This window comes from Astatotilapia calliptera, chromosome 3 (assembly GCF_964374335.1).
Source record: "Astatotilapia calliptera chromosome 3, fAstCal68.1, whole genome shotgun sequence".
Taxonomy (NCBI): Eukaryota; Metazoa; Chordata; class Actinopteri; order Cichliformes; family Cichlidae; genus Astatotilapia; species Astatotilapia calliptera.
In genome coordinates this window covers 16,661,398-16,689,062 of record NC_137424.1, presented here as the reverse complement: position 1 = coordinate 16,689,062, position 27,665 = coordinate 16,661,398, and the positions used below count along the sequence as shown (strand labels likewise).

Sequence of the window (27,665 nt, the reverse complement as noted above, 5' to 3'; positions counted from 1 at the left end):
TTGTTCTTTTCAGTCACCTCTATGCTGCACTTTGTGGACCAGAGGATTGTCAGTGTGTCCAACATAAATCAGAGTTTGGGCTCCATGATTTCAGTCAGATTGGGGTGACTGTAGCTCAGGAGGGGAGCAGGTCAGCTACTAGTCAGAAGGTTTGTGAATCAAACCCTGGCTGGCAAATGTACTGGGTAACGTACTAAACCCAAGCTGCCCTCTGATGCATCCATCAGAGTGTGAAAGAAAGTATTTAAGCATAGAACAATGTGCTTGGTTGAATGAGGCATGTTGTATAAATGCTTTGTGTGCACAGAGTATCAAAGAGAGCTATATATGAACCAGTCCATTTACCACTGGGTAATTCATATAGTCTTCTTTTCCAGCGGCTGGAGGACAACATCACCATGTTTGTGAAGAACGAGCTGAAGAAGATCCAGAAGCTTCTGAGTCCAGATCACCCAGAAACTTTAAAGAGCCAGATGGAGGATGAGGAGATGTTTGAAGGAGAGGATGAAGATGAAAGAAAGAGCTGCAGAGAAGCATTTCTGAAGATCACACTCCACTTCTTGAGGAGACTTAAGCAGCATGAGATGGCTGACCATCTGCAGAGCAGTAAGAGAATTTCTCTAAAGACTGAATATTGATCTTTCCTAATAGCTCAAGAAATGGACCAATAGACATTCATCCTTTCAGGGTACTGAAAGGCTATGATATTTATTATATAATATTTGTTTCTGAATTTCTTACCTTCAGAAATATTTGCTCCACTCCGTAAACGAGAACTTAAAGCCCAACTGAAGAAGAAGTTCCAGTGTGTGTTTGAGGGCATCGCTAAAGCAGGAAGCCCAACCCTCCTGAATCAGATCTACACAGAGCTCTACATCACAGAGGGAGGGACTGCAGAGGTCAATGATGAACATGAGGTCAGACAGATTGAAACAGCATCCAGGAAACCAGACAGACCAGAAACAACAATCAGACAAGAAGACATCTTTAAAGCCTCACCAGGAAGAGACGAACCAATCAGAACAGTGCTGACAAAGGGAGTGGCTGGCATTGGGAAAACAGTCTTAACACAGAAATACAGCCTGGACTGGGCTGAAGACAAAGCCAACCAGGACATCCAGTTCATATTTCCATTCACTTTCAGAGAGCTGAATGTGCTGAAAGAGGAAAAGTTCAGCTTGGTGGGACTTGTTCATCACTTCTTTAATCAAACTAACGAATCAGGAATCTGCAGGCTTGAAGACTTCCAGGTTGTGTTCATACTTGATGGTCTGGATGAGTGTCGACTTAATTTGGACTTCAACAAAACTAAAATCCTGACTGAAACAAGAAAGTCCACCTCATTGGATGAGCTGCTGACAAACCTCATCAGAGGGAACCTGCTCCCTTCTGCTCGCCTTTGGATAACAACACGACCTGCAGCAGCCAATCAGATCCCTCCTCAGTGTGTCGACATGGTGACAGAGGTCAGAGGGTTCACTGACCCACAGAAGGAGGAGTACTTCAGGAAGAGATTCAGAGATGAGGAGCAGGCCAGCAGGATCATCTCCCACATCAAGAAAGCTCGAAGCCTCCACATCATGTGTCACATCCCAGTCTTCTGCTGGATCACTGCTACAGTTCTGGAGGATGTGCTGGAAACCAGAGAGGGAGGAGAGCTGCCCAACACCCTGACTGAGATGTACATCCACTTCCTGGTGGTTCAGGCCAAAGTGAAGAGGATCAAATATGATGGAGGAGCTGAGACAGATCCACACTGGAGTCCAGAGAGCAGGAAGATGATTGAGTCACTGGGAAAACTGGCTTTTGATCAGCTGCAGAAAGGAAACCTGATCTTCTATGAACCAGACCTGACAGAGTGTGGCATCGATATCAGAGCAGCCTCAGTGTACTCAGGAGTGTTCACACAGGTCTTTAAAGAGGAGAAACAACTGTACCAGAACAAGGTGTTCTGCTTTGTTCATCTCAGTGTTCAGGAGTTTCTGGCTGCTCTTCATGTCCACCTGACCTTCATCAACTCTGGACTCAATCTGCTGGAAGAGCAAGAAACAACTTGGAAGGTGTTTCAAACAAGAAAATCTTCAAAAAAATACTTCTACCAGTTTGCTGTGGACAAGGCCTTACAGAGCCCCAATGGACACCTGGACTTGTTCCTTCGTTTTCTCTTGGGTCTGAAGACTAATCAAACTCGTTTGCAAGGCCTGATGACACAAACAGGAAGTAGCTCAAAGACCAATCAAGAAGCAGTTCAGTACATCAAGGAGAAGCTCAGTGAGAATCTGTCTGCAGAGAAAAGCATCAATCTGTTTCACTGTCTGAATGAACTGAATGATCGTTCTCTACTGGAGGAGATCCAACAGTCCCTGAGTTCAGGACGTCTCTCCACAGATAAACTGTCTCCTGCTCAGTGGTTAGCTCTGGTCTTCATCTTACTGTCATCAGAAAAAGATCTGGACGTGTTTGACCTGAATAAATACTCTGCTTCAGAGGAGGCTCTTCTGAGGCTGCTGCCAGTGGTCAAAGCCTCTAAAAAAGCTCTGTAAGTTATAAAGTTTTTATTATTTAATTTGGTTGGTATGTTATGAAAAACACACTGCCATGAACCTCTGTTTTGTTTTTGTCAAAATCACTGTAATATAATCACTGTACCTTTATATACATGCGACTTAATGCTGCTGCCCTCTTGTGGCTAAAGTGTAATTATGTTCTTGTTATTAGGGAGGATTTGAGAGTAAGGCTACGTTCACACTGCAGGCGAAAGCGCATCAAATCCGATTTTTTTGACCCTATGCGACCCATATCCGATCATGCTATGACAGTGTGAACGGCGTAAATCCGATATTTTCAAATCCGATCTGGGTCACTTTCGTATGTGGTACTGAATCCGATACATATCCGATGTTTTAGAAAGCGACTGCTGTTTGAATGGTCAAGTCGCATTAAATCCGTCTTTTACGTCACCAACACAAGACAGACGCCAATTATCAGCGCCCGATAAGACATCGCAAACGCTTCCTGGCCATCCCGTGTAGATGTCAGTGAAACTGTTGGGAAGACAGCGTTGGAGAAACGTGAACTTTTTATTTGTACTGTATAATCTGCAGATTCTGACAGAAATCTGCAGCTATCCTTTGAAGCACCGCTCCTCTAAAACAGCAATAAGGATCATTATTAGGTTATTTACATTATTATGTAAATAACAAAATAACTTAAAGCAAAAATTGGGAAACGTAAAGTCCGAAGTCTTTATATTAAGGGCCATCTGTCAAACAATATTGTTTGCTCTGGGTCTAAACAGAGCACGTTGTGTGTGACATCTTCTTTTGCGCATGCGGGCCGCTTTGAGCGTTCACACTAGAGCGCGTTTGCTGTCGCATTTTATTTGTAGTGTGAACGAGCAGATAAAAAAATCGGATTTGATCAAAAAATCGGAATTGAGCATTAAGACCTGCAGAGTGAACGTAGCCTAACATGCCAAGTGAGTCAGCACCTTCGCTTTAGCTTAAAAAATCCAAATTCTTACGTCATCAGTTATAGTTGCATGTATTCATTATCATAATTTAACCTTTAATATTGATGTCTTAAATTTATTTTGATTAAACTAGCAATAATTTTATGGTTGTATTAAATAAATACATCACTAATGAATTATTTATTTCAGTGATTAATTAAAAATGTATATAATTAATAAAAAAAAATATATTGATAATTAATTATCGGTTAATTTCATTTAAAATAATTCATTAAGTATTTATGTACAATTCAAATTAGTTAATTACATATTTTGTTGGTTTGTTTTCTATTTTAATTATTTTACTGACACATTTAATGAATTATTTAATGATGTATTTATTTAATTCACGTTGCTACTCCTGGCCCTGCATCGCTGTTCATAAATACATTTTATTTGTCAGCTTCACCCATCAAAGTCAGGGGGCGGGGTTAATGCTGACCAAGTCAAAACCATTGCTTTGGTCTGGTGGGCGTTCTTTTAGTGGGCTTTTCTCAATACTAAGTAGGCCTACACACCAGGGTTTGGACATGTGTGGACCCAAACTATACTTTTACCCTTTTTTGTGTGTCACCAAATACACTTTAATATTTTCTAGACAAGAATGTAGTGGCGTAATCTTTAACCTCGTTTGGCTCCAAACAGAAGTGACAGACTTGAGCAGGGTTCATTTAAAGGCTGACAGAAGTGGAGTGGTGACGGGGAGATGTTTGACAGGACAGTGTTTCAGCCTCCACAGGTTCATGTTGTGCTCCATCAGTCAGTGAAGATGAAGTCGGTGCTGATGAGGCTGTAGAGTGTGTGAGGGATGTGAATGAGGATGATGAAGATCTGATGATAGCAGATAAAAACAGGCTGCAGAGACTTTGAGCCATACAGGGCACACAGTGTGTGTACAGAACAGCTGAAATCATTATGGAGGCCTCACTGGAATATGGAAGCATCACAGTACAGCTTCAGTGAAGCATTAAAGTCTCTGATATGAGATGAGAAATGAAGCAGCCAGAGCTTTTTCATGAGTGGAAACCCACTGTGACTGTGAGCTGCTGCTACAGCCTCCAGATTAGCCAGCAGCTCATCCTGCTCAACATGGACCTGTGGTCAGAGTGTGTGCTGGATAATCCGGCCCAGGATGAGGCCAAACTGACATGGGATGAAATGTCTGTCACATAATTGAGCTTAGTGTAGTTTCATTTCTGCACAATTTAAAAACAACCAAAACTTTGTTCTGTCTTTTCTATGTTATACTGTAGACTTTCTTTGATACTGTGTCCAAAAGGAGCAGCTTTTACTTTGAAGGGGAGCCGTCTCTGTTTCCTCTTCAGGTTGGATGATGGAAGCAAATGAGTGTGTGATGTTCTTTCAGTGTTGCACTTTGTAGACGCTCCCTGAGCACTGGTCTCACAGCCAGCTGCACATAGAGACCAGTGTTGTTAGTCCAGGTCAGAAGATGACTTGTTGGAATGAAAATGAGCTTGTAGTTTGTCTGCTTTAATAATGTGACTGGAAAAAGGTGTTGGACTTCAAATATGTCCATTTCTTTCACACTTCACCTTTAAAAGTGAAGCCTTGTGGTTCCTGGAAGGAAAAACACGACTTTTTCAAGTCTTTGTCCTGTTTTTATGATAAATGTACGACTTTAATGTGAAACATTCAGAGTTTTTTCTCTTGTTGTGTTTGTTTGAAGCTGCTTCCTGTTGGCTTCAGCTGTTTGGAGTTTCCATTTTCTAAACTTCTACATTCTGAACCTTCTTCAGCTCTGAACAGATGATGAAACACTGAATGATTTCAAGCTCACACTTTGTCTAATAAACTTACATCTTTCATTCTTTATACAGATTGAGGGACTGTGGTTTGTCAGAGATCAGCTGTGATTATCTGGCAGCAGCACTGAAGTCCAACCCCTCCCATCTGAGAGAGCTGCACCTGAGCAGGAACAACAACCTGCAGGATTCAGGAGTGAAGCATCTGTGTGGTTTCCTGGAGAGTCCAGGATGTGGACTTGAAACTCTGAGGTCAGTCAGCATGTTTTAGTTGTGCTGAGATGAATGTGATGTGAAAGTTGTGCTGACACTAAACTGCAGACATCAGGCTGATATTATACTGATCCACACTGAGGATCTTCATGGTAAAGTCTGTTTTCTTCTTCTCTGGTTTAGTCCATTGACTGCAGCAGAACAATGTTCACATTTCAAACCTTCAAAGAAGAAGAAAAATCCTCCACTGGATAATTCACTGTGAAACTCTCCAACTCTTCATTCCACCTTAAAGTCTGTCTGACACTGAAATCCAAAGCAAAATGTGCGTTTGCTTTACAGACAGCAGTCCAACACAAACATACACACATCATCCAAAACACAGTCCAACATCCAAATCTCCTCCACTGCCAGCATGAATGATGGGAAAGAGAAGGAGGAACACTCTGACATTCAGGGTTAGAATGAGTTTCATGAAGCAGACTGTGAAGATCAAAGCTGCATTAGAAAGCTTACATGAATGAATGAGTGGACAGAAGTGGACAGAGATCATCTGAAGCACTTCAAAGGCTTTAAATCAGCACATTTCTCTTTATTCTTTATCAACTCTGTTAGTTTCTCTCAGTTTTCTGTGGAATGAAGCTAACAGCAGGCTAATAAGATGCTGACCAATAGGTTTCTATTAAAGGTTGTAATTTGTATATGAAAAAGTGCTTTGGCTCAGCAGGGATCAGCTTACAGGTAGAATACAGCTGCTGGATGGGATTAGCATGTCATAGCTATCTACCAAACTGCTAACTGGGGGATTTCAGGCCATCTATGGATCATTTTTGCTAACTGTTTATTCAGCTTAGGCTCACAGGGCTGCAGCCTGTGCCCTAGCTGTCATAGGGCAAGAGGCGTGGTCCACCTGCACAGGTGAGCAGTCCATCACAGGGCCAACAGAGAGAGACAGAGAAGCACTCTCTCACATCCACACCTACAGCCAATTTAGAAGCACCAATGAACCTAAGCAGCATTTCATTGGACTGTGGGAGAACATCCAACCTCCACAGAAAGGCCAACAAGCTTCAACCTACAACCTTCTTGCTTTAAGGCACTAGTGCGAACCACTTTTCCCCATTTCAGCCCAAATCCTGCATCTTCCTGTTTCTGACTCCAGGCCAGCTCCACTAAAACTTTCTCATCAGACACTGCCACCTAGTGGAGGAAGTCTTAGTCCCATTTGAAGCTTCAGATTACAGTTAGTTCCTTTACAAAGAGGTGGAGGTGGTGGGGCCACAGCACCATCATCACTGAGTGCCATAGGACACTTAACCTTTGTTTCCATATGCTGGGAACTTCCTGTTGTTCCAAGGAGGACTGGAAAATGTGTGAAAATCTCCCAGTCAGTTCCTCACAGCACACTTCAATCATTTCCCTCCCACAGCATCAGGACCAGGGCTTTTTCTCTCTTTGCTCCCACTAAGAGATTTCCACACAAACACCTCATCAGTGGGACTCTCAGAGCTACCAGCCCTTTGCTACAATCACAAAGCTCTTCATTGAAATCAATGATATCAAAGCTGGAATCCAATGAGTCCAAGTCTTCTGCTGATTCAGCATCACATTCATCTTTGCTCCTTGTTCTGCATCCCCACCATGGACTTCATTCCTTTCCAAGCCAGCCTTGAGTGTCCTTTATTCAGCTCATCCTCTGCTTTACTTTTACACCTGATTTTAGCTGCTTTATCTCTCTTTCAACAAGTTTCTGTGCCTCAATCTTTTTCTTCTCTCCCTCCTAACAAGACAGCTTCTTCTGCCTGAGAACATGTTGGAGTGATTTACTAATCCAGGGCTGCTTATTGGGGAAAATGCTTCCTGTTTCCAAAGTAATCCCCATTTTTCCCAGAAAGAAATGCAAGTAGAAATCGATGATCTAAGTGAGAACATGAGCCTTTAACAATAGCAGCAAAATATCTCTCCAATCTCAATACTCCCTCTCTCGACCTCTGGAACACCAGAGGTCACAATACATTGTGTTGGGTCACTCCTCGGCCCACTCAGCTGCTTCCATGTCCATCCATGGCATCATGGACATCGGGGTCACCACTCCCGCTCTGACCCTCTCTAGCCGTCCTCTGGCTCAGCAAATCAGACAACCTCATGTCATCTAAGTGGTCCAGTAATAAACACCAGCTCCCCCTCGAGAACACTCCATGCGTAAGATTAGGTTTTTTCTGCGTCCCTCTCTTGTGGTCCATCATGCCTCGGGCCTCCAGGATCCTCACCCCCCTGTGGTCGCCGAGATCTTCTGCAAAGCAAACCAAACACCTTTTCCTGCACCTCCCTAACTTATCATCTTTGGGACTCTTTAATCAAAAGCCTGATCCTAATTATCTTCTTGACTTATTGACTTGTATTTATATATATTCTTCAACGTTACTCATCATTTTAAAACTCTTAAAACGCTGCTTTCACGTCCCTGCATGCGTTTCCTGTCGCTTGCCTTATCTAATCATCAACATCCTGTACACAGAACTCTCGCTGCTGCAAGGCCTCCACTCTGACCTAGAATCTCCTTTCACAAGAAAATCATTATAAGCGCCTATTCTACTAAAAGATCCAAAAAAACAACCACTTTAATCATTTTATCACAGCTAAACGCTGCCTTGAAACAACTCCTGTGTGTTAACACTAACTTCATTTTAAAACTCACATTTCCTATGTTATAGCCTGTTTTTGGTACAGCCTTTTTATTTCATCTTGCTCCTTTGATGTAACAATACCTTCTCATTCTAGTTTATCAGACTTAACCAAAATATATGCTTTCCTTCCTTTGGTCCTTCTCTAAAGCAAGAAACTCCTATTCAGTTCCTCTTTTCTGTCACTTGTTACAGGGCCAGCTCAAGTTCAGTTAAACGCTAAATTAATTTGAGGCCTTTTGCCTGGAATCAATACTGTCATGTGTGTTTATGGACTCTGTGTCTGTAAGCGTGTGCAATCCTTCAATAACTCATATCATCCTCACAGTAGATTGGCTAATCATAGCGCTAGCCAAAGGCTCGTGACCCACAAGAGACGAATTGAGCCACAACTCCCTTAAAGGCACAAAATGCAATATGTGTATAAAAAGTCATTTCTACGTATAAGCTCTCCCCTTTATCCTAAAAATAAATCTATGTAATATCTGTATGTGTGTCTTCTATTCATTAATGTAATTGTCAGTTATTTTCTCTCTTTATTTTACCTTCTTTTTGTTTACCTCTTTGTTTGTGACGTGGACATCCCTAAACCATCCTGAGTTCCGGCTTCAATTTCAACCCAATTGTACCCTCTATTCTCGCAGTCGAACTCGTCTGGGCTTCACCTTCCCACTGGCCCCTGTGCCCTTCTCTTAGTGTCCTTTGTTGTCTTGTGATCCCCAGCAAACACAGTCTGTTTCTTCTCTGTTTCTTCTCCGTTGCTCTTTTCAGTATTTTCCTTTTAGATTAAATCCCAGCCTGGCAAAATATCCCATTCAGTGTCTTTAAACAGTTATGTCACACTGTTCTTACCAGCCTGCAGTTCACCGTGCATTTTCCATCACGTGCTTTTCTTCCATGCTGCTGCTGGTATCGTCAGTGTAGTTTCAGTTGCACTGTCTTTTGCCTGCTGTTAATTCTTGAAGTCCACGATGTTCTGTCGGTCTTCATCAGGAGATTAACTGTCCTATGAGCTTCTTCTCAGGATCGGGACAAGTGGGAGGTCAAGCTGTAAAATTTTAAGCCAAAATCTGGCCTGTTTTCCTCCCAATTCTGTTAATCAATGGTTTTGTACTCAAGATTCTAGGTTGAAAGAAGTCCACCTGTATTGACACACTAAAGCATACAATTAATATCCTTTTCATTTCTTTTCTTAAAACCTCCATTTGCTTCATCTGCCTGGAGTTTAACTCGTATGTTTCTCTCTCTGTGTGCTCACTTGTCACAGTCAGTTCCTTTTATGGGCATGCAAAGTTCCTGTCACACACACCATTTCCTGTCAACCTTGCAGCTGCTCAGAACCATATTTTCTGTTTCTATCTCTCCTGTTTTGTTTTTTTTACAGGCTAATAAAACTCTTGTTTTACTAAGTCTTGATCTAAAACAATTCACCCTTATTTCACGCACACACTTCTAAATATACTAAATTCTTTGCGTTTGTCAGATCGTCTCACACACACACCGCCTTTTCTCTCACACTTCCACTTCTGCACTCACTCTACTATCAACTTTCATAGTGTTATTATTATTTATTATTTTGTACAAATCACACCCAATCACTCAAAGCCTGCTACTCACAGCATTCACACACTTAAACTGTGACAAGAGTTGAGGAATATACTCACAACACGCTTTCCTAAGAGTATTTCAGACATGCCTTTCATAATCAGAAAGAGCAAGTCAAAGAAAACAATTGAAACCTCTATTAATTCTCACAGCACACACATAGAATAGAAAAAATAAAACACACCAGCATTTATTGCTGATGAGAGGTTACTCCTAAAAGTAATATGTTAGTCTTAAATATATACAGTGCACTCACTATATTTATATATCAAAACTCAGTCAATTACTATACATTCACTACGGCAACTCAAAACTTTATTTATAGCCCTCTAATGAACATAAATGGCGTCTTAAACACACACTCAACAATGTTTGCAGCAGTATTTGTAAAACCAACTGTGGTTTAAACAGTTCACTGCTGACTAATTTGCATTTTCACACTCACACACACACAGTTTAAAAATAGCTCCAGCACTGCCTCAGACTCCTTTCACACAGAGATCTCTTATTTTATATTACAAAGACGTCTTATATTTACAACCACTGTCACATCTGTCAGCTTTAGCGCCTAAACAATTTCGACAAATTTAAGTTAACGGTCCAACCGATAAAGTCCAACTTTTTTGTGATCAATTAACCAGTATCTGTCCAACAGTTTCTGGCCTCATCTCTAAAATCCCTAACTCAATTTAAAAGCGTCAACCAACCCAAACTTTGCCTGAAGCTCTATTTTTGGCATTTCACAGCCAAGGCTTACCCCGAAGTTTTAAGTTAAAGTTACACGCCCGAAGTCCAACTTCTGCTGGCCAAAAAAGCGCAGACTACCGTTCCAAACGGTAAGGAGACTCTAACTCCTAGTTATTCTGGAGTGCCCCAAGCTCCACAGTGACCAACTGACTATCCCTCTTCGAGGACAATGCCTAAGCGTCCTTGGCATTGGCAAGCGTTACCTCTGAGCACTGCGCTTCCTATCAGTCCAACTGACGTTCTTGAATAATTTATAATACTTTGGAACAACAGTAAAACAGCCAAAAAAGTGTAAGACTGAAGCAGGTCCAACCTTATAACCAATACGGGCTCCACCCCAAACAATAACCAAATTCCCTAATATACTAAAATCACTCAGCAGTCCAACTGCTTTCCACGGTCCAACCGTATTAAATCCTTTAGCGGTCCAACCGCATTCAATCATTTTTAGCAGTCCAACTGCATTAAATCCTCAGTACTGTCATGAGATTCTCATCAAAATCAAAGCAGACATTCCCCAGTAATTTCAGTGAGTAGACTTTAATTTGTAATGTCCAATTTGGCACACTTTGGAAATAATTCAACAGGTAGTGCCTTACCTTTGGATAAGCGGCTTAGAACAACAATGAGAAAAAGAGAGCTGATTATTAGCTCATCAAAACACAAAACAAAATCACAATGAATTATCGGTTAATTTCATTTAAAATAATTCATTAAGTATTTATGTACAATTCAAATTAGTTAATTACATATTTTGTTGGTTTGTTTTCTATTTTAATTATTTTACTGACACATTTAATGAATTATTTAATGATGTATTTATTTAATTCACGTTGCTACTCCTGGCCCTGCATCGCTGTTCATAAATACATTTTATTTGTCAGCTTCACCCATCAAAGTCAGGGGGCGGGGTTAATGCTGATCAAGTCAACACCATTGCTTTGGTCTGGTGGGCGTTCTTTTAGTGGGCTTTTCTCAATACTAAGTAGGCCTACACACCAGGGTTTGGACATGTGTGGACCCAAACTATACTTTTACCCTTTTTTGTGTGTCACCAAATACACTTTAATATTTTCTAGACAAGAATGTAGTGGCGTAATCTTTAACCTCTTTTGGCTCCAAACAGAAGTGACAGACTTGAGCAGGGTTCATTTAAAGGCTGACAGAAGTGGAGTGGTGACGGGGAGATGTTTGACAGGACAGTGTTTCAGCCTCCACAGGTTCATGTTGTGCTCCATCAGTCAGTGAAGATGAAGTCAGTGCTGATGAGGCTGTAGAGTGTGTGAGGGATGTGAATGAGGATGATGAAGATCTGATGATAGCAGATAAAAACAGGCTGCAGAGACTTTGAGCCATACAGGGCACACAGTGTGTGTACAGAACAGCTGAAATCATTATGGAGGCCTCACTGGGATATGGAAGCATCACAGTACAGCTTCAGTGAAGCATTAAAGTCTCTGATATGAGATGAGAAATGAAGCAGCCGGAGCTTTTTCATGAGTGGAAACCCACTGTGACTGTGAGCTGCTGCTACAGCCTCCAGATTAGCCAGCAGCTCATCCTGCTCAACATTTCCTCACCAACTTTAATGGAAGTGTGATGTTTTCAGCTGGAGTGATGGTCAGGGTGGCCTCCCTCTCCTCTTCTTCTCCTCTTCCTCTTTCATTTGTAAAGCCACTTCTGCTGCTTTCATTCATTTGGAAGTCCTGTAGCTGAGTTTGGGAGAGACTAACAGCCTCGGCAGCAGAGGGGAGAAAGGCTGTAACACCACCACTTTACTCTGTTCTACCTGTCACATCATTTTATCAGGAAACAAATATGCTCATGTTTTTACTATGTTTGTCTTGAAGATGTAAGAAGATCACATGGTGCTTTTTATTATTGTGTTGGTTTGTTTCCTGTCTCTTGGATGGAGCCCAGCTGTGCGTGGCCCCTGGGCCTGTGGTCAGAGTGTGTGCTGGATAATCCAGCCCAGGATGAGGCCAAACTGACATGGGATGAAATGTCTGTCACATAATTGAGCTTAGTGTAGTTTCATTTCTGCACAATTTAAAAACAACCAAAACTTTGTTCTGTCTTTTCTATGTTATACTGTAGACTTTCTTTGATACTGTGTCCAAAAGGAGCAGCTTTTACTTTGAAGGGGAGGCGTCTCTGTTTCCTCTTCAGGTTGGATGATGGAAGCAAATTAGTAGCTGTGTCCCAAAACGTCGGCTGCATCCTCCAGAGGCTGCATTTGAAGGCCGATTACGTCACAGCCAGGCGATGAAGGCTGTCCGTATTTGTCGACTCCTTCAAATGTGCCCGACAAATGCGTCCTTCATTTCCCCGAATTTGAAGGATTCATCGGGTGTGTCCTTCGTGGCCCACCATATCCCAGAATTCATAGCGCGGCCCAGCCAAATTTCAGCTGCCAACAATGGCGGCAGCTACTAAGTTTTCAAATTACTCTTATTAATCTTTCTGGGTCACAAAATAAACTTTTAACATATTTTCAGGCGAGAAAGTAGCTGTGTAAACTTCAAATATCTGCTTGGTTTATCAAGACATCGCATATTTGCAAAAGTGTGCCGACGTTTTCGGAGACGTCTGTTACCCACCCGCTCGCTAGCAAGCCGGGGGGTTCAATGGTCACTCCAGCCAGCGAGAGCAGCGGACGCCCGGCTTCATCGTTTTCAGACCCCGCTCTTTCACTACTCAGGTTAAACATGATATATAAGTCACTCGGATAACTTAAAAATGTAATTGTTTGCCTTTTTTCTGTGTTTTATTTGTTCCGGAGTAAATCGGTTTGGCTGAGATCAAAGTTCCTCCGGGATTTTCACACTGCTGAATAAACGTTAAACAGGAAACTGATTAAACAGAAGTGTGAGACGGTCGAGAATTTACGCCAGTGTCCTGTTATATTTTAGATAGCAAGGAGCAGACGGCCGAGTTTATTAAACTCCACCAACACAGCGGTGACGCAAATCTGAAGGCTCGACCGTCCCATTTCACAGCCTCGCACTTCCAGCCTTTTCGGTCTTTGAAGGACCCGGCCCACGTAGACCGCGAATACCGGGTCCTCCGAAGGATGCAGCCGACGTTTTGGGACAAAGCTAGTGTGTGATGTTCTTTCAGTGTTGCACTTTGTAGACGCTCCCTGAGCACTGGTCTCACAGCCAGCTGCACATAGAGACCAGTGTTGTTAGTCCAGGTCAGAAGATGACTTGTTGGAATGAAAATGAGCTTGTAGTTTGTCTGCTTTAATAATGTGACTGGAAAAAGGTGTTGTACTTCAAATATGTCCATTTCTTTCACACTTCACCTTTAAAAGTGAAGCCTTGTGGTTCCTGGAAGGAAAAACACGACTTTTTCAAGTCTTTGTCCTGTTTTTATGAGAAATGTACGACTTTAATGTGAAACATTCAGAGTTTTTTCTCTTGTTGTGTTTGTTTGAAGCTGCTTCCTGTTGGCTTCAGCTGTTTGGAGTTTCCATTTTCTAAACTTCTACATTCTGAACCTTCTTCAGCTCTGAACAGATGATGAAACACTGAATGATTTCAAGCTCACACTTTGTCTAATAAACTTACATCTTTCATTCTTTATACAGATTGTGGGGCTGTGGTTTGTCAGAGATCAGCTGTGATTATCTGGCAGCAGCACTGAAGTCCAACCCCTCCCATCTGAGAGAGCTGGACCTGAGCCTGAACAACAAGCTGCAGGATTCAGGAGTGAAGCATCTGTGTGGTTTCCTGGAGAGTCCAGGATGTGGACTTGAAACTCTGGGGTCAGTCAGCATGTTTTAGTTGTGCTGAGATGAATATGATGTGAAAGTTGTGCTGACACTAAACTGCAGACATCAGGCTGATATTATACTGATCCACACTGAGGATCTTCATGGTAAAGTCTGTTTTCTTCTTCTCTGGTTTAGTCCATTGACTGCAGCAGAACAATGTTCACATTTCAAACAGTGAGACTCAACGTATGGCCCGCGGCCCGCACGCGGCCTGCCCACCTTTCCTGATTCAGAGAGAGGGGACCCTGATTAACTGTGTAGTGTTCTTCCTCACAGTTCTAAGTATCAGACACAACAATGAATAATCCACAGCTGACTGTCTTTAGCAGGTCAAAGGTCACGGCACACAGCAGACAGTGGGAAATATTATAACTCTGATCATTTATCAGCACATATCCATATGTATAAAAACAAAGCTGACACTGTGAGACTTGATCAGAGGTGTGATCATCACAGCAGAGGCCTTTGTGTCAAAGTCACTGAGGATCAAACAGAAACACATGAAGCAGATTTTCCTGTTCTGGCTTTTTATAGCAGATAACCTTCAAAATATTCTGCAGTCCATCAAAAACTGAAGCAAACCATGAATCAACATGTGAACATGAGCTGATGCTGCTGAAGTGACAGAGTTACAGAGGTTTGATTACAGACACAGCTGAGAGTTTGTAATCTGTCATCATTTTAAAAGGTTTACATTTCTTCAGTATATCCACATTTGCAGCTGGTACCTCAACCTCCACTTGTCCAACACAACTGCTGTCCACTGCCTCCATGACATTGTGATTTTGCTGTTGGTCTTCTGTCAGATCTTCATCAATCACTTCTGCACGGGGCACACCTTCAGACTCTGCAGCTGCATAACGAAAGCCTGTAAGATAAAATTAGACATAAGGTAAATGTACACCAATATTCCAATGACAGGTGTGTGATTCATCTGGAAGTTATGTGCGGATTAGTGTACAGTGATAGCAATTTAGTATGTTTTTAGAGGGGGGGGGGTTGTTTACCTCCGATGGGTGCTCTTTTTCGCTTCCGTTGCGTACGCCTTGAGTGCCGGTCCGAGTCTGATACAGGTATGTCGTCATGCCCCATGTGCAGTGTTGGTGCCCAGTCTGGATTTGTTACATCCATTTCATATGCTGGTTTGCCTGCAATAATGCCAAATCATAAGCTACTCAGTCGACATGATGTGGTTCTGCAGCATCACACATTAGCATGTTTTATCTCATTATCTATGACCTCAGCACATTGAAAATCACACTAAAAGCCTTTCAAGAGTGATATGAATTAATTTAGAACTCACCGGAAAGAAAATGCCGTGAGCAAACCAACAAAAAGCTGGGGATTGCAGAGAACTCGATATCCGCTCGTCTCACCGCTGCAATCCAAGCCTGACGTCTTTGTTTAGTAATATCGGATACATGGGATCCCTCACGTTGCCTCCAGGACGGAAAACGATGAAAAGAGAGCCCGTTATCCAGCTTCTTGCCTTCACGATCGTGTGATCTAACGTTGCAACCGACAACACAACACGTACGATCCATAGCTGAAATGGTATCCTTTGGCTGGCCTACTGTCATGGCGGAAGGGGGCATGGCCCATCTCCCGTGACATCACGCTCCAAAGCCCTATAGGTGGGAAAATGTACCATGTCGACCAATCAAAAATGATATGGAAACATGACATTTGGTTGTTTAGCAAAAGGGGGAAGTTTTAGGAGTGACCGGCAAGAGAGAGCGAGTGAGCGAAAGAGAGAGAGAGTTTTGATACGTGAGAGATTTGTGACGTTTACCGTGTTTGGTCTCAAGTTAGTTTGTTGTCTTGTGTATTTAGTGTGTAGCTGTTGTTTTGTTTTGTGTGTCAGTTCTACTAGTGATCGTCACAGTTGCTGCCTTAAAGCCAACAAAGGCAGATTGCAGTGTAAACGCTGAGTGACACACCTGCTGTCAGACCTGCAGGTTTATCCCTGTGCTGTTCTCATATGTGTTAGAGTGACACAAACTATTGTTTGACACCTGATTGTTCTGTAAATAGTTTGAAATGATTATATGAAAAACGTCTGAGCCTTGGCTGCATTTTTTGGTAAATAGTACCATATAACTTTGTTGTTTGCAAAACGTGTGCGTATTTTTAAAAATGTACAATCTCTATTTGCATTTCAAGTTATGAAGATGATTCGTTAAACATGTGTGTGGTTTTTACAGTCAAAATATCACTTTCTACGTGTATTTTAAATTTTGTCTGAATTTAGATAAATTGTGCTGATACAGTTGGTCAAAATGAGAAAATAACAGATTGGCAAGATAAACTGTTTTTAAAGGTAAAATATAGAGGCCACATCAAAAGTAGTCAAGAAGGGTTAAAGGCTAAAAGCAAAGTTGTCACCAAGTACTGTTTATATTTGTGTGTATTGCTGCAGCTTTTTTGAGTATTAATTTGGTGCCTTTGTGAGAAATAATGGTATTGTGAGTGATCCATATAGTCACAAAGAATAGCCACTTGTTTCTGTGCTACCAAAGTTCCCCGGCTTTCATTCAAAATGTGTTTATCGTCAGCACCTGCACATTAAACTACTTAAACATTATAAATGTCTTCAAGCTCACACTGAGGCCTGTGGGGTACTATCAGCCACTGAGACAGTACACACATTTATATGTGTTTGTATATGAATATTTCATACTTTAAGACTGCCTGTTTATTTAAGGGAGATGAACAAAATACATTGGAATTGTACAAAATAATATCATGGATGATAAATTAAATAGATTTTAAGTAGATGCTTGTGCATTCTTAAAGTCTTATATGTTGAACTGAACTATGTGATCTGTTCAAAGCCTTAATCTTAATTTGAAGTGAAATGTGCATTTTGAGTTTATACACTATGTATATAAGGCGACCGTTTCCTTTTGCAGTATTTTTGTGTGGTGTACTTTTCTATGTCTTAACAAAAGGGGAACAAAGGTGTTTAAGTTCACCTAGGATGATGTGTTTTAATTTTCACATGGTCTTGCTTGAATTTGACCCTGACAAAGGCGTATGAACTCTGTCAGCTGTTTGGAGTTTCCATTTTCTAAACTTCTACATTCTGAACCTTCTTCAGCTCTGAACAGATGATGAAACACTGAATGATTTCAAGCTCACACTTTGTCTAATAAACTTACATCTTTCATTCTTTATACAGATTGTGGGACTGTGGTTTGTCAGAGATCAGCTGTGATTATCTGGCAGCAGCACTGAAGTCCAACCCCTCCCATCTGAGACAGCTGGACCTGAGCTCCAACAACAAGCTGCAGGATTCAGGAGTGAAGCATCTGTGTGGTTTCCTGGAGAGTCCAGGATGTGGACTTGAAACTCTGAGGTCAGTCAGCATGTTTTAGTTGTGCTGAGATGAATATGATGTGAAAGTTGTGCTGACACTAAACTGCAGACATCAGGCTGATATTATACTGATCCACACTGAGGATCTTCATGGTAAAGTCTGTTTTCTTCTTCTCTGGTTTAGTCCATTGACTGCAGCAGAACAATGTTCACATTTCAAACAGTGAGACTCAACGTATGGCCCGCGGCCCACACGCGGCCTGCCCACCTTTCCTGATTCAGAGAGAGGGGACCCTGATTAACTGTGTAGTGTTCTTCCTCACAGTTCTAAGTATCAGACACAACAATGAATAATCCACAGCTGACTGTCTTTAGCAGGTCAAAGGTCACGGCACACAGCAGACAGTGGGAAATATTATAACTCTGATCATTTATCAGCACATATCCATATGTATAAAAACAAAGCTGACACTGTGAGACTTGATCAGAGGTGTGATCATCACAGCAGAGGCCTTTGTGTCAAAGTCACTGAGGATCAAACAGAAACACATGAAGCAGATTTTCCTGTTCTGGCTTTTTATAGCAGATAACCTTCAAAATATTCTGCAGTCCATCAAAAACTGAAGCAAACCATGAATCAACATGTGAACATGAGCTGATGCTGCTGAAGTGAAGCAAAGTTACAGAGGTTTGATTACAGACACAGCTGACAGTTTGTAATCTGTCATCATTTTAAAAGGTTTACATTTCTTCAGTATATCCACATTTGCAGCTGGTACCTCAACCTCCACTTGTCCAACACAACTGCTGTCCACTGCCTCCATGACATTGTGATTTTGCTGTTGGTCTTCTGTCAGATCTTCATCAATCACTTCTGCACGGGGCACACCTTCAGACTCTGCAGCTGCATAACGAAAGCCTGTAAGATAAAATTAGACATAAGGTAAATGTACACCAATATTCCAATGACAGGTGTGTGATTCATCTGGAAGTTATGTGCGGATTAGTGTACAGTGATAGCAATTTAGTATGTTTTTAGAGGGGGGGGGTTGTTTACCTCCGATGGGTGCTCTTTTTCGCTTCCGTTGCGTACGCCTTGAGTGCCGGTCCGAGTCTGATACAGGTATGTCGTCATGCCCCATGTGCAGTGTTGGTGCCCAGTCTGGATTTGTTACATCCATTTCATATGCTGGTTTGCCTGCAATAATGCCAAATCATAAGCTACTCAGTCGACATGACGTGGTTCTGCAGCATCACACATTAGCATGTTTTATCTCATTATCTATGACCTCAGCACGTTGAAAATAACACTAAAAGCCTTTCAAGAGTGATATGAATTAATTTAGAACTCACCGGAAAGAAAATGCCGTGAGCAAACCAACAAAAAGCTGGGGATTGCAGAGAACTCGATATCCGCTCGTCTCACCGCTGCAATCCAAGCCTGACGTCTTTGTTTAGTAATATCGGATACATGGGATCCCTCACGTTGCCTCCAGGATGGAAAACGATGAAAAGAGAGCCCGTTATCCAGCTTCTTGCCTTCACGATCGTGTGATCTAACGTTGCAACCGACAACACAACACGTACGATCCATAGCTGAAATGGTATCCTTTGGCTGGCCTACTGTCATGGCGGAAGGGGGCATGGCCCATCTCCCGTGACATCACGCTCCAAAGCCCTATAGGTGGGAAAATGTACCATGTCGACCAATCAAAAATGATATGGAAACATGACATTTGGTTGTTTAGCAAAAGGGGGAAGTTTTAGGAGTGACCGGCAAGAGAGAGCGAGTGAGCGAAAGAGAGAGAGAGTTTTGATACGTGAGAGATTTGTGACGTTTACCGTGTTTGGTCTCAAGTTAGTTTGTTGTCTTGTGTATTTAGTGTGTAGCTGTTGTTTTGTTTTGTGTGTCAGTTCTACTAGTGATCGTCACAGTTGCTGCCTTAAAGCCAACAAAGGCAGATTGCAGTGTAAACGCTGAGTGACACACCTGCTGTCAGACCTGCAGGTTTATCCCTGTGCTGTTCTCATATGTGTTAGAGTGACACAAACTATTGTTTGACACCTGATTGTTCTGTAAATAGTTTGAAATGATTATATGAAAAACGTCTGAGCCTTGGCTGCATTTTTTGGTAAATAGTACCATATAACTTTGTTGTTTGCAAAACGTGTGCGTATTTTTAAAAATGTACAATCTCTATTTGCATTTCAAGTTATGAAGATGATTCGTTAAACATGTGTGTGGTTTTTACAGTCAAAATATCACTTTCTACTTGTATTTTAAATTTTGTCTGAATTTAGATAAATTGTGCTGATACAGTTGGTCAAAATGAGAAAATAACAGATTGGCAAGATAAACTGTTTTTAAAGGTAAAATATAGAGGCCACATCAAAAGTAGTCAAGAAGGGTTAAAGGCTAAAAGCAAAGTTGTCACCAAGTACTGTTTATATTTGTGTGTATTGCTGCAGCTTTTTTGAGTATTAATTTGGTGCCTTTGTGTGAAATAATGGTATTGTGAGTGATCCATATAGTCACAAAGAATAGCCACTTGTTTCTGTGCTACCAAAGTTCCCCGGCTTTCATTCAAAATGTGTTTATCGTCAGCACCTGCACATTAAACTACTTAAACATTATAAATGTCTTCAAGCTCACACTGAGGCCTGTGGGGTACTATCAGCCACTGAGACAGTACACACATTTATATGTGTTTGTATATGAATATTTCATACTTTAAGACTGCCTGTTTATTTAAGGGAGATGAACAAAATACATTGGAATTGTACAAAATAATATCATGGATGATAAATTAAATAGATTTTAAGTAGATGCTTGTGCATTCTTAAAGTCTTATATGTTGAACTGAACTATGTGATCTGTTCAAAGCCTTAATCTTAATTTGAAGTGAAATGTGCATTTTGAGTTTATACACTATGTATATAAGGCGACCGTTTCCTTTTGCAGTATTTTTGTGTGGTGTACTTTTCTATGTCTTAACAAAAGGGGAACAAAGGTGTTTAAGTTCACCTAGGATGATGTGTTTTAATTTTCACATGGTCTTGCTTGAATTTGACCCTGACAAAGGCGTATGAACTCTGTCAGCTGTTTGGAGTTTCCATTTTCTAAACTTCTACATTCTGAACCTTCTTCAGCTCTGAACAGATGATGAAACACTGAATGATTTCAAGCTCACACTTTGTCTAATAAACTTACATCTTTCATTCTTTATACAGATTGAGGGACTGTGGTTTGTCAGAGATCAGCTGTGATTATCTGGCAGCAGCACTGAAGTCCAACCCCTCCCATCTGAGACAGCTGGAGCTGAGCCTGAACAACAAGCTGCAGGATTCAGGAGTGAAGCATCTGTGTGGTTTCCTGGAGAGTCCAGGATGTGGACTTGAAACTCTGGGGTCAGTCAGCATGTTTTAGTTGTGCTGAGATGAATATGATGTGAAAGTTGTGCTGACACTAAACTGCAGACATCAGGCTGATATTATACTGATCCACACTGAGGATCTTCATGGTAAAGTCTGTTTTCTTCTTCTCTGGTTTAGTCCATTGACTGCAGCAGAACAATGTTCACATTTCAAACCTTCAAAGAAGAAGAAAAATCCTCCACTGGATAATTCACTGTGAAACTCTCCAACTCTTCATTCCACCTTAAAGTCTGTCTGACACTGAAATCCAAAGCAAAATGTGCGTTTGCTTTACAGACAGCAGTCCAACACAAACATACACACATCATCCAAAACACAGTCCAACATCCAAATCTCCTCCACTGCCAGCATGAATGATGGGAAAGAGAAGGAGGAACACTCTGACATTCAGGGTTAGAATGAGTTTCATGAAGCAGACTGTGAAGATCAAAGCTGCATTAGAAAGCTTACATGAATGAATGAGTGGACAGAAGTGGACAGAGATCATCTGAAGCACTTCAAAGGCTTTAAATCAGCACATTTCTCTTTATTCTTTATCAACTCTGTTAGTTTCTCTCAGTTTTCTGTGGAATGAAGCTAACAGCAGGCTAATAAGATGCTGACCAATAGGTTTCTATTAAAGGTTGTAATTTGTATATGAAAAAGTGCTTTGGCTCAGCAGGGATCAGCTTACAGGTAGAATACAGCTGCTGGATGGGATTAGCATGTCATAGCTATCTACCAAACTGCTAACTGGGGGATTTCAGGCCATCTATGGATCATTTTTGCTAACTGTTTATTCAGCTTAGGCTCACAGGGCTGCAGCCTGTGCCCTAGCTGTCATAGGGCAAGAGGCGTGGTCCACCTGCACAGGTGAGCAGTCCATCACAGGGCCAACAGAGAGAGACAGAGAAGCACTCTCTCACATCCACACCTACAGCCAATTTAGAAGCACCAATGAACCTAAGCAGCATTTCATTGGACTGTGGGAGAACATCCAACCTCCACAGAAAGGCCAACAAGCTTCAGCCTACAACCTTCTTGCTTTAAGGCACTAGTGCGAACCACTTTTCCCCATTTCAGCCCAAATCCTGCATCTTCCTGTTTCTGACTCCAGGCCAGCTCCACTAACACTTTCTCATCAGACACTGCCACCTAGTGGAGGAAGTCTTAGTTCCATTTGAAGCTTCAGATGACAGTTAGTTCCTTTACAAAGAGGTGGAGGTGGTGGGGCCACAGCACCATCATCACTGAGTGCCATAGGACACTTAACCTTTGTTTCCATATGCTGGGAACTTCCTGTTGTTCCAAGGAGGACTGGAAAATGTGTGAAAATCTCCCAGTCAGTTCCTCACAGCACACTTCAATCATTTCCCTCCCACAGCATCAGGACCAGGGCTTTTTCTCTCTTTGGTCCCACTAAGAGATTTCCACACAAACACCTCATCAGTGGGACTCTCAGAGCTACCAGCCCTTTGCTACAATCACAAAGCTCTTCATTGAAATCAATGATATCAAAGCTGGAATCAAATGAGTCCAAGTCTTCTGCTGATTCAGCATCACATTCATCTTTGCTCCTTGTTCTGCATCCCCACCATGGACTTCATTCCTTTCCAAGCCAGCCTTGAGTGTCCTTTATTCAGCTCATCCTCTGCTTTACTTTTACACCTGATTTTAGCTGCTTTATCTCTCTTTCAACAAGTTTCTGTGCCTCAATCTTTTTCTTCTCTCCCTCATAACAAGACAGCTTCTTCTGCCTGAGAACATGTTGGAGTGATTTACTAATCCAGGGCTGCTTATTGGGGAAAATACTTCCTGTTTCCAAAGTAATCCCCATTTTTCCCAGAAAGAAATGTAAGTAGAAATCGATGATCTAAGTGAGAACATGAGCCTTTAAAAAGTCCCAGTGGGTGCAGTCAAAGCAGTCCCTCAGTCCCAGTATAGAGTCTTTGGTCCAGACTGGAACAACTGTGTGCCCAGTTTGAGCTCTCTTCAGTGCTGTGACCTGACAGACCCAGAGGGGCCATCACATCACATTTAGAAGCTCCCCTAATGGAGCCACAACACATGTCCAACACTTAGTCTGTCTTGTTGGACCAACTGGAAGAAATGATTCAAGGACTTAGTCACAGAACAGAGATTCAAATCTCCAAAATCCAACTGGCTGCATCAGGACATATAGTCTGAAACTCTGCACAGTTTCCTGTTTGAAGCTGCTTCCTGTTGGCTTCAGCTGTTTGGAGTTTCCATTTTCTAAACTTCTACATTCTGAACCTTCTTCAGCTCTGAACAGATGATGAAACACTGAATGATTTCAAGCTCACACTTTGTCTAATAAACTTACATCTTTCATTCTTTATACAGATTGGAGAGCTGTGGTTTGTCAAAGATCAGCTGTGATTATCTGGCAGCAGCGCTGAAGTCCAACCCCTCCCATCTGAGAGAGCTGGAGCTGCAAGGAAACAACCTGAAGCATCCAGATGTGAAGCAGCTGTCTGATCTTCAGCAGAGTCCAGACTACAGACTGGAGACTCTGGTGTAAGTAGAGTGATGGAGTGAGTGGGTGGTGCTGTCAGCAGTATTGTACTAAACACAGTCAGTATGAAACAAAGATCCAGTGTTTCCTGTAAAGCTGCAGCTTCTCAGTGAAGCAGTGAGAGGAGAATGGTGACAGGCTTCAGGATTGGACACAAACACTTCCTGTTTCTGACCTTTATGGTCACCATGGTAACGGCTGACACGCTCTGATCAAACACTGTCAACAGCCAATCAGCTCTCTGAACAAAGCAGCACGCAGACCAATGACTGCATTCGTTTCCAAGTTTAAAGCAGTGAAGAACACAGTCTGTAGGTGAGGAAGAATTTAGTGAGAGCAGATGTTTGGATGGAATTCCTCCAGTTAACAGCTGGAACCGTCCATCTGGATTGTTGGGCTTGTTGTTGGGGTTCCTACAGAGCTCAGAGTGGACACACCAAGGTTCTTCTAATGAATGAAAGTCCAAACTCAAACTAGGAGGGAAAAACATTTTCAGCAACTTCAATAAAAATCCAAAGATTAGAAAAAGTGAAGCAACAATGAGTCCTAGTACAGTCCCAGCACTGAAGTCCCTGCTGCTCTTTATACTGGATGTGCTGCATCACTGACTGACAGCTGATGAAGAGTCTCTGGAAACACTCGTTTATCTCCTCTGCTCTTCCTTCTTCTCTCTGCAGGTGGAGGCTATGATGGTAAACAGGACGGTGTGTGTGCTTAGAGAGGAGGAGCTGTGTCCTGATGATCCAGAGAGGTTGAAGCAGCAGCAGCTTGTGTGTAGAGACGCTCTGACTGGGCCATGTTACTGGGAGGTGGAGAGGAGAGCTTCATCCAGCAGTGACTGACAGAGGAATGAGAAGAAGTGCAGATGACTGTCAGTGCTGCAGAGTGAACTGCTCTGAGAACAGCTCCACTGTCAGACACAATGTAGAGTCCAGCATCATCCCTGTGTGTCCCTCTGGATCTGACAGAGGATCATCAGTGTATCTGGACTGCTCTGCTGCTGCTCTGTCCTTCTACAGTCTCTGCACAGTCTCTGTCTGACTCTGGCTACATTTTTGGCATTTATATTCTTGGTTGCTCTCTTTATATTTTTCACATGCAAAATGTGCCCATCTTTGGCAAGATTCACACTGCACCTGGAAAGGAAAAATAAATGGCTCATATTCTGTTTGGTGAATACTATTACTCAACATTTTAATTATGATTGGCAAGTAATGATACTAAGACTTATGTGTTTCTTTTGTTTTGTTTTGTTTTACCATTTCAATCATGCTGCGGTCAGCGTTAGCGTCTAACATGGAGAAAACAATGCAGTAGTCCTCAGCGTTCCCTGAAACACAATCATAGTTAGGTTTTAATCAAACATTATTTATTGAATAATTAAAAAATAATAGTACATTTTTTCCAAATATACTTCCTGGAAAATTAGTCTAAATTAGACTTTGAGAAGGGTCTTATCTGAAAGTGTTTGAAGAGCACTATTTGTACTGTGCTGTTTGAAAAGCACTATTTAAATTGGAAGTACGCACTAACGTGATAAGGACTTTACTGGACTTACCTCGATTTTCAAGTAGGGTGCAAGCTATCTGCATTCGCTCCAGCACAACTGGCTCTGTAGTGGTTGACACCTCACTGACCTCTCCAAAATCAAGGTAGTGTTCTGCAAACTGTGAGATTGATCATAATTAGAATGTAAAGTCTTAATTAGGTAAAGGATAGGATAATTATAAGCCACAAGGCTTCAGCCTATTCCTTTTTCAGTTACTGTATGATTAAGTACTTCTATGTAAAATGATCATCTTTGTTGTTGTTGACCGAAATAACTTTCACTTCACTTAAATTCACTTAAAGTCTTAATTCTAGCTAACAAGAAACTGAATCATTTGAATACGGGTTACCTTTAACAGTAAAACTCCACAACTGCTGGAATCCTGTCGCTTGTTGTGTTGCATAGTCTGTAACTGCCACTCCATGGTGTCTTCATGCCCTCTCATCCTCAGAAAATTCCTAGTTGAACAAAAGTGTTTGTAATGAAACAAGATTTTTTTTTTTTTAATCTAAGAATAACACCTCAGTATCATACATACCTCCAGTTGCGCAGAATTTTCCTGTCATAAACACCTTCATTCCCATGGGGTCTATGAGCAGTATTTTCTGTGCAGAAATGTTGACAATCTAAAGAAAAAGTTAAATTAAAAATTACAATTGTTTGTGCCACTGAAAACTTATTTAAAAATAACACTTTGTGCAAGAAACTGCTTCACAACAAATTACGCAAATTAATAACAAAATGAACACATACCACAAGAATCCAGTGTGTACCAAAGTTCACAGGGCACAGCCACGTCTTCAACTGGGAACTTCATCTGTGGGATTGGAAGTGCAGAGTAATTTGGATTTACTTAGGTACCATGCGTCTCAGGGTGTTTTCAAATATAGTCTTCTTTAAAGGAACCGAACTCTTTCCTCAGCAACAGAAAGGAGTCAACTGTTTGGACCACTTCTGAGCTTTCAACATACCAGTTGAGGCATCTGAACTGCCCAGAAAACAACGAGCTTGCAACTACTGAACAGAGCAGGTGTGCAGCATTCTGCACGAGTATAGAAAAATGTTATAGAACAGTAAATAGGGTTTTTTTTTTATTTCAAAATTAGTAGGTAAATGACATTTCTTACTTACCTTTCGTCTGTCAATAACACGGTGCAGATATGCATCAATGACCTGTTTTGAAAAATCTGAGTTTATACAACAACAGCAACAATTTTTGAAGTAACTGCTTGAGTGCTGTACACAAAAACATCTAAAGGAATATAATTGCTGATAAAGGTTCTTTCTGCATATACTGGAACTGGGTATTATGATGTCACAACATCTGTGTTGTGGTTGATAACATTTTTTCCTATTGAAGTGAATGGGTGAAACCTTATCAGAGTTTTGCTATATAAACCCCCCGACCTACTCGCACATTTTAAACTATTAATGGTCTCTGCACTGCAAATGCTTCAGAAGGAGCAGAACCTCGAAATCAGAATCAATAATGATAAGTTCTCTTACCTCATCAGAAAGCCACCGTGACCCCTGCAGTGTTCGAAAAATAACTTGTATGGTCCAACAGCTGCCTCCAAGCGCCCAGTATCCTTTGCACGCCATAGCCTCTTTACTAAAAGAAAAATATGATAAGTTAGCTTAGGCATGCATGAGATTTCTAGTGGATACGCTTGGTAAAGGCCAACGGGCCACAACAGGAAAAAAGTCAATACAATAGGCATGCATTTACACGCAGAGAAATAGGAAAGGTACAGCGGGTGGGCAAAATAGAAAATTACTGACAGGCAGATCCATTTCCAGACTTCCACAAGCTCAGTGCACGTTGCATGTTTCTTTATATCCAATATGAGTTGAAGACTTCAAAATGCAAACAAAGTCATGCAACAGTCAATTAAGTTGCAACGCCAAACTGGCAACAAATGACCAACTGGTCAAAAAGAGTTGTTCACTATGTCACCTTCATCTTCTAAGCTTTGTTTCCGGGAGGGAAGTTCTTGTTCACGCGTTTCTGGTCCTGGAACACAGTTAAACTCCTTGTGTCAGCCGTTTTGGGTGCATAATGAATCCTCTGGACTTTGCTGGCACTGAGGGTTAGCAGTAGGATGGCAGGGAGGCATCTTCAGGTCTGTGCTGCTGTTCACTGTCTGACTGCGAGTTGGGTATTTTTACTTGTCACTGATATTTACATGGTGGCTTCTTCTGTACGGCTTGATATGGTCAATGCTGTAGTGATTTCTTAAAGTTGCTCCTTCTGTGTTTTTTTTAATCTCACACATTTGCCAGCGATGTCTTGAATTGTGTAGGGTCCTGAAAAATCTGGATCAAGTCTTCCTCCCTTCCTTCCACGTTTCATGTTCAAGAGAAGAACTCCATCTCCAACGCTGTACACAAGGTTTCTGTACTTCTGGACTCGTCTAGCATAAGCTTCCTTTTGTAAGTCTTGGGACTTTGCCATATTTTCCTCTACAGTTTTTTTTTAAACTTGCTCTTGTGCGTCTCTTGTAGAAGATACAAAGTCACCGTAACTCGACTCCTCAGGGAGAATGA

General features: G+C 41.6%; 2 protein-coding genes across 2 annotated transcripts in view; both read left to right on the top strand.

The window, feature by feature from the left end:
* Positions 1 to 27,665, top strand: part of LOC113035147 (protein TANC1-like) — a 388,820-nt gene that overhangs the window by 233,644 nt on the left and 127,511 nt on the right. The gene's annotated exons all lie outside the window — the stretch shown is intronic.
* On the top strand, positions 385 to 24,737 carry LOC145425251 (NACHT, LRR and PYD domains-containing protein 3-like). The gene is made up of 7 exons (XM_080298286.1): positions 385 to 606; positions 748 to 2,539; positions 14,116 to 14,292; positions 17,483 to 17,659; positions 20,851 to 21,027; positions 23,398 to 23,571; positions 24,247 to 24,737. Exons 1-7 carry the CDS (start codon positions 399 to 401, stop codon positions 24,257 to 24,259), a joined length of 2,718 nt encoding a protein of 905 aa, XP_080154412.1. The 5' UTR covers positions 385 to 398; the 3' UTR covers positions 24,260 to 24,737.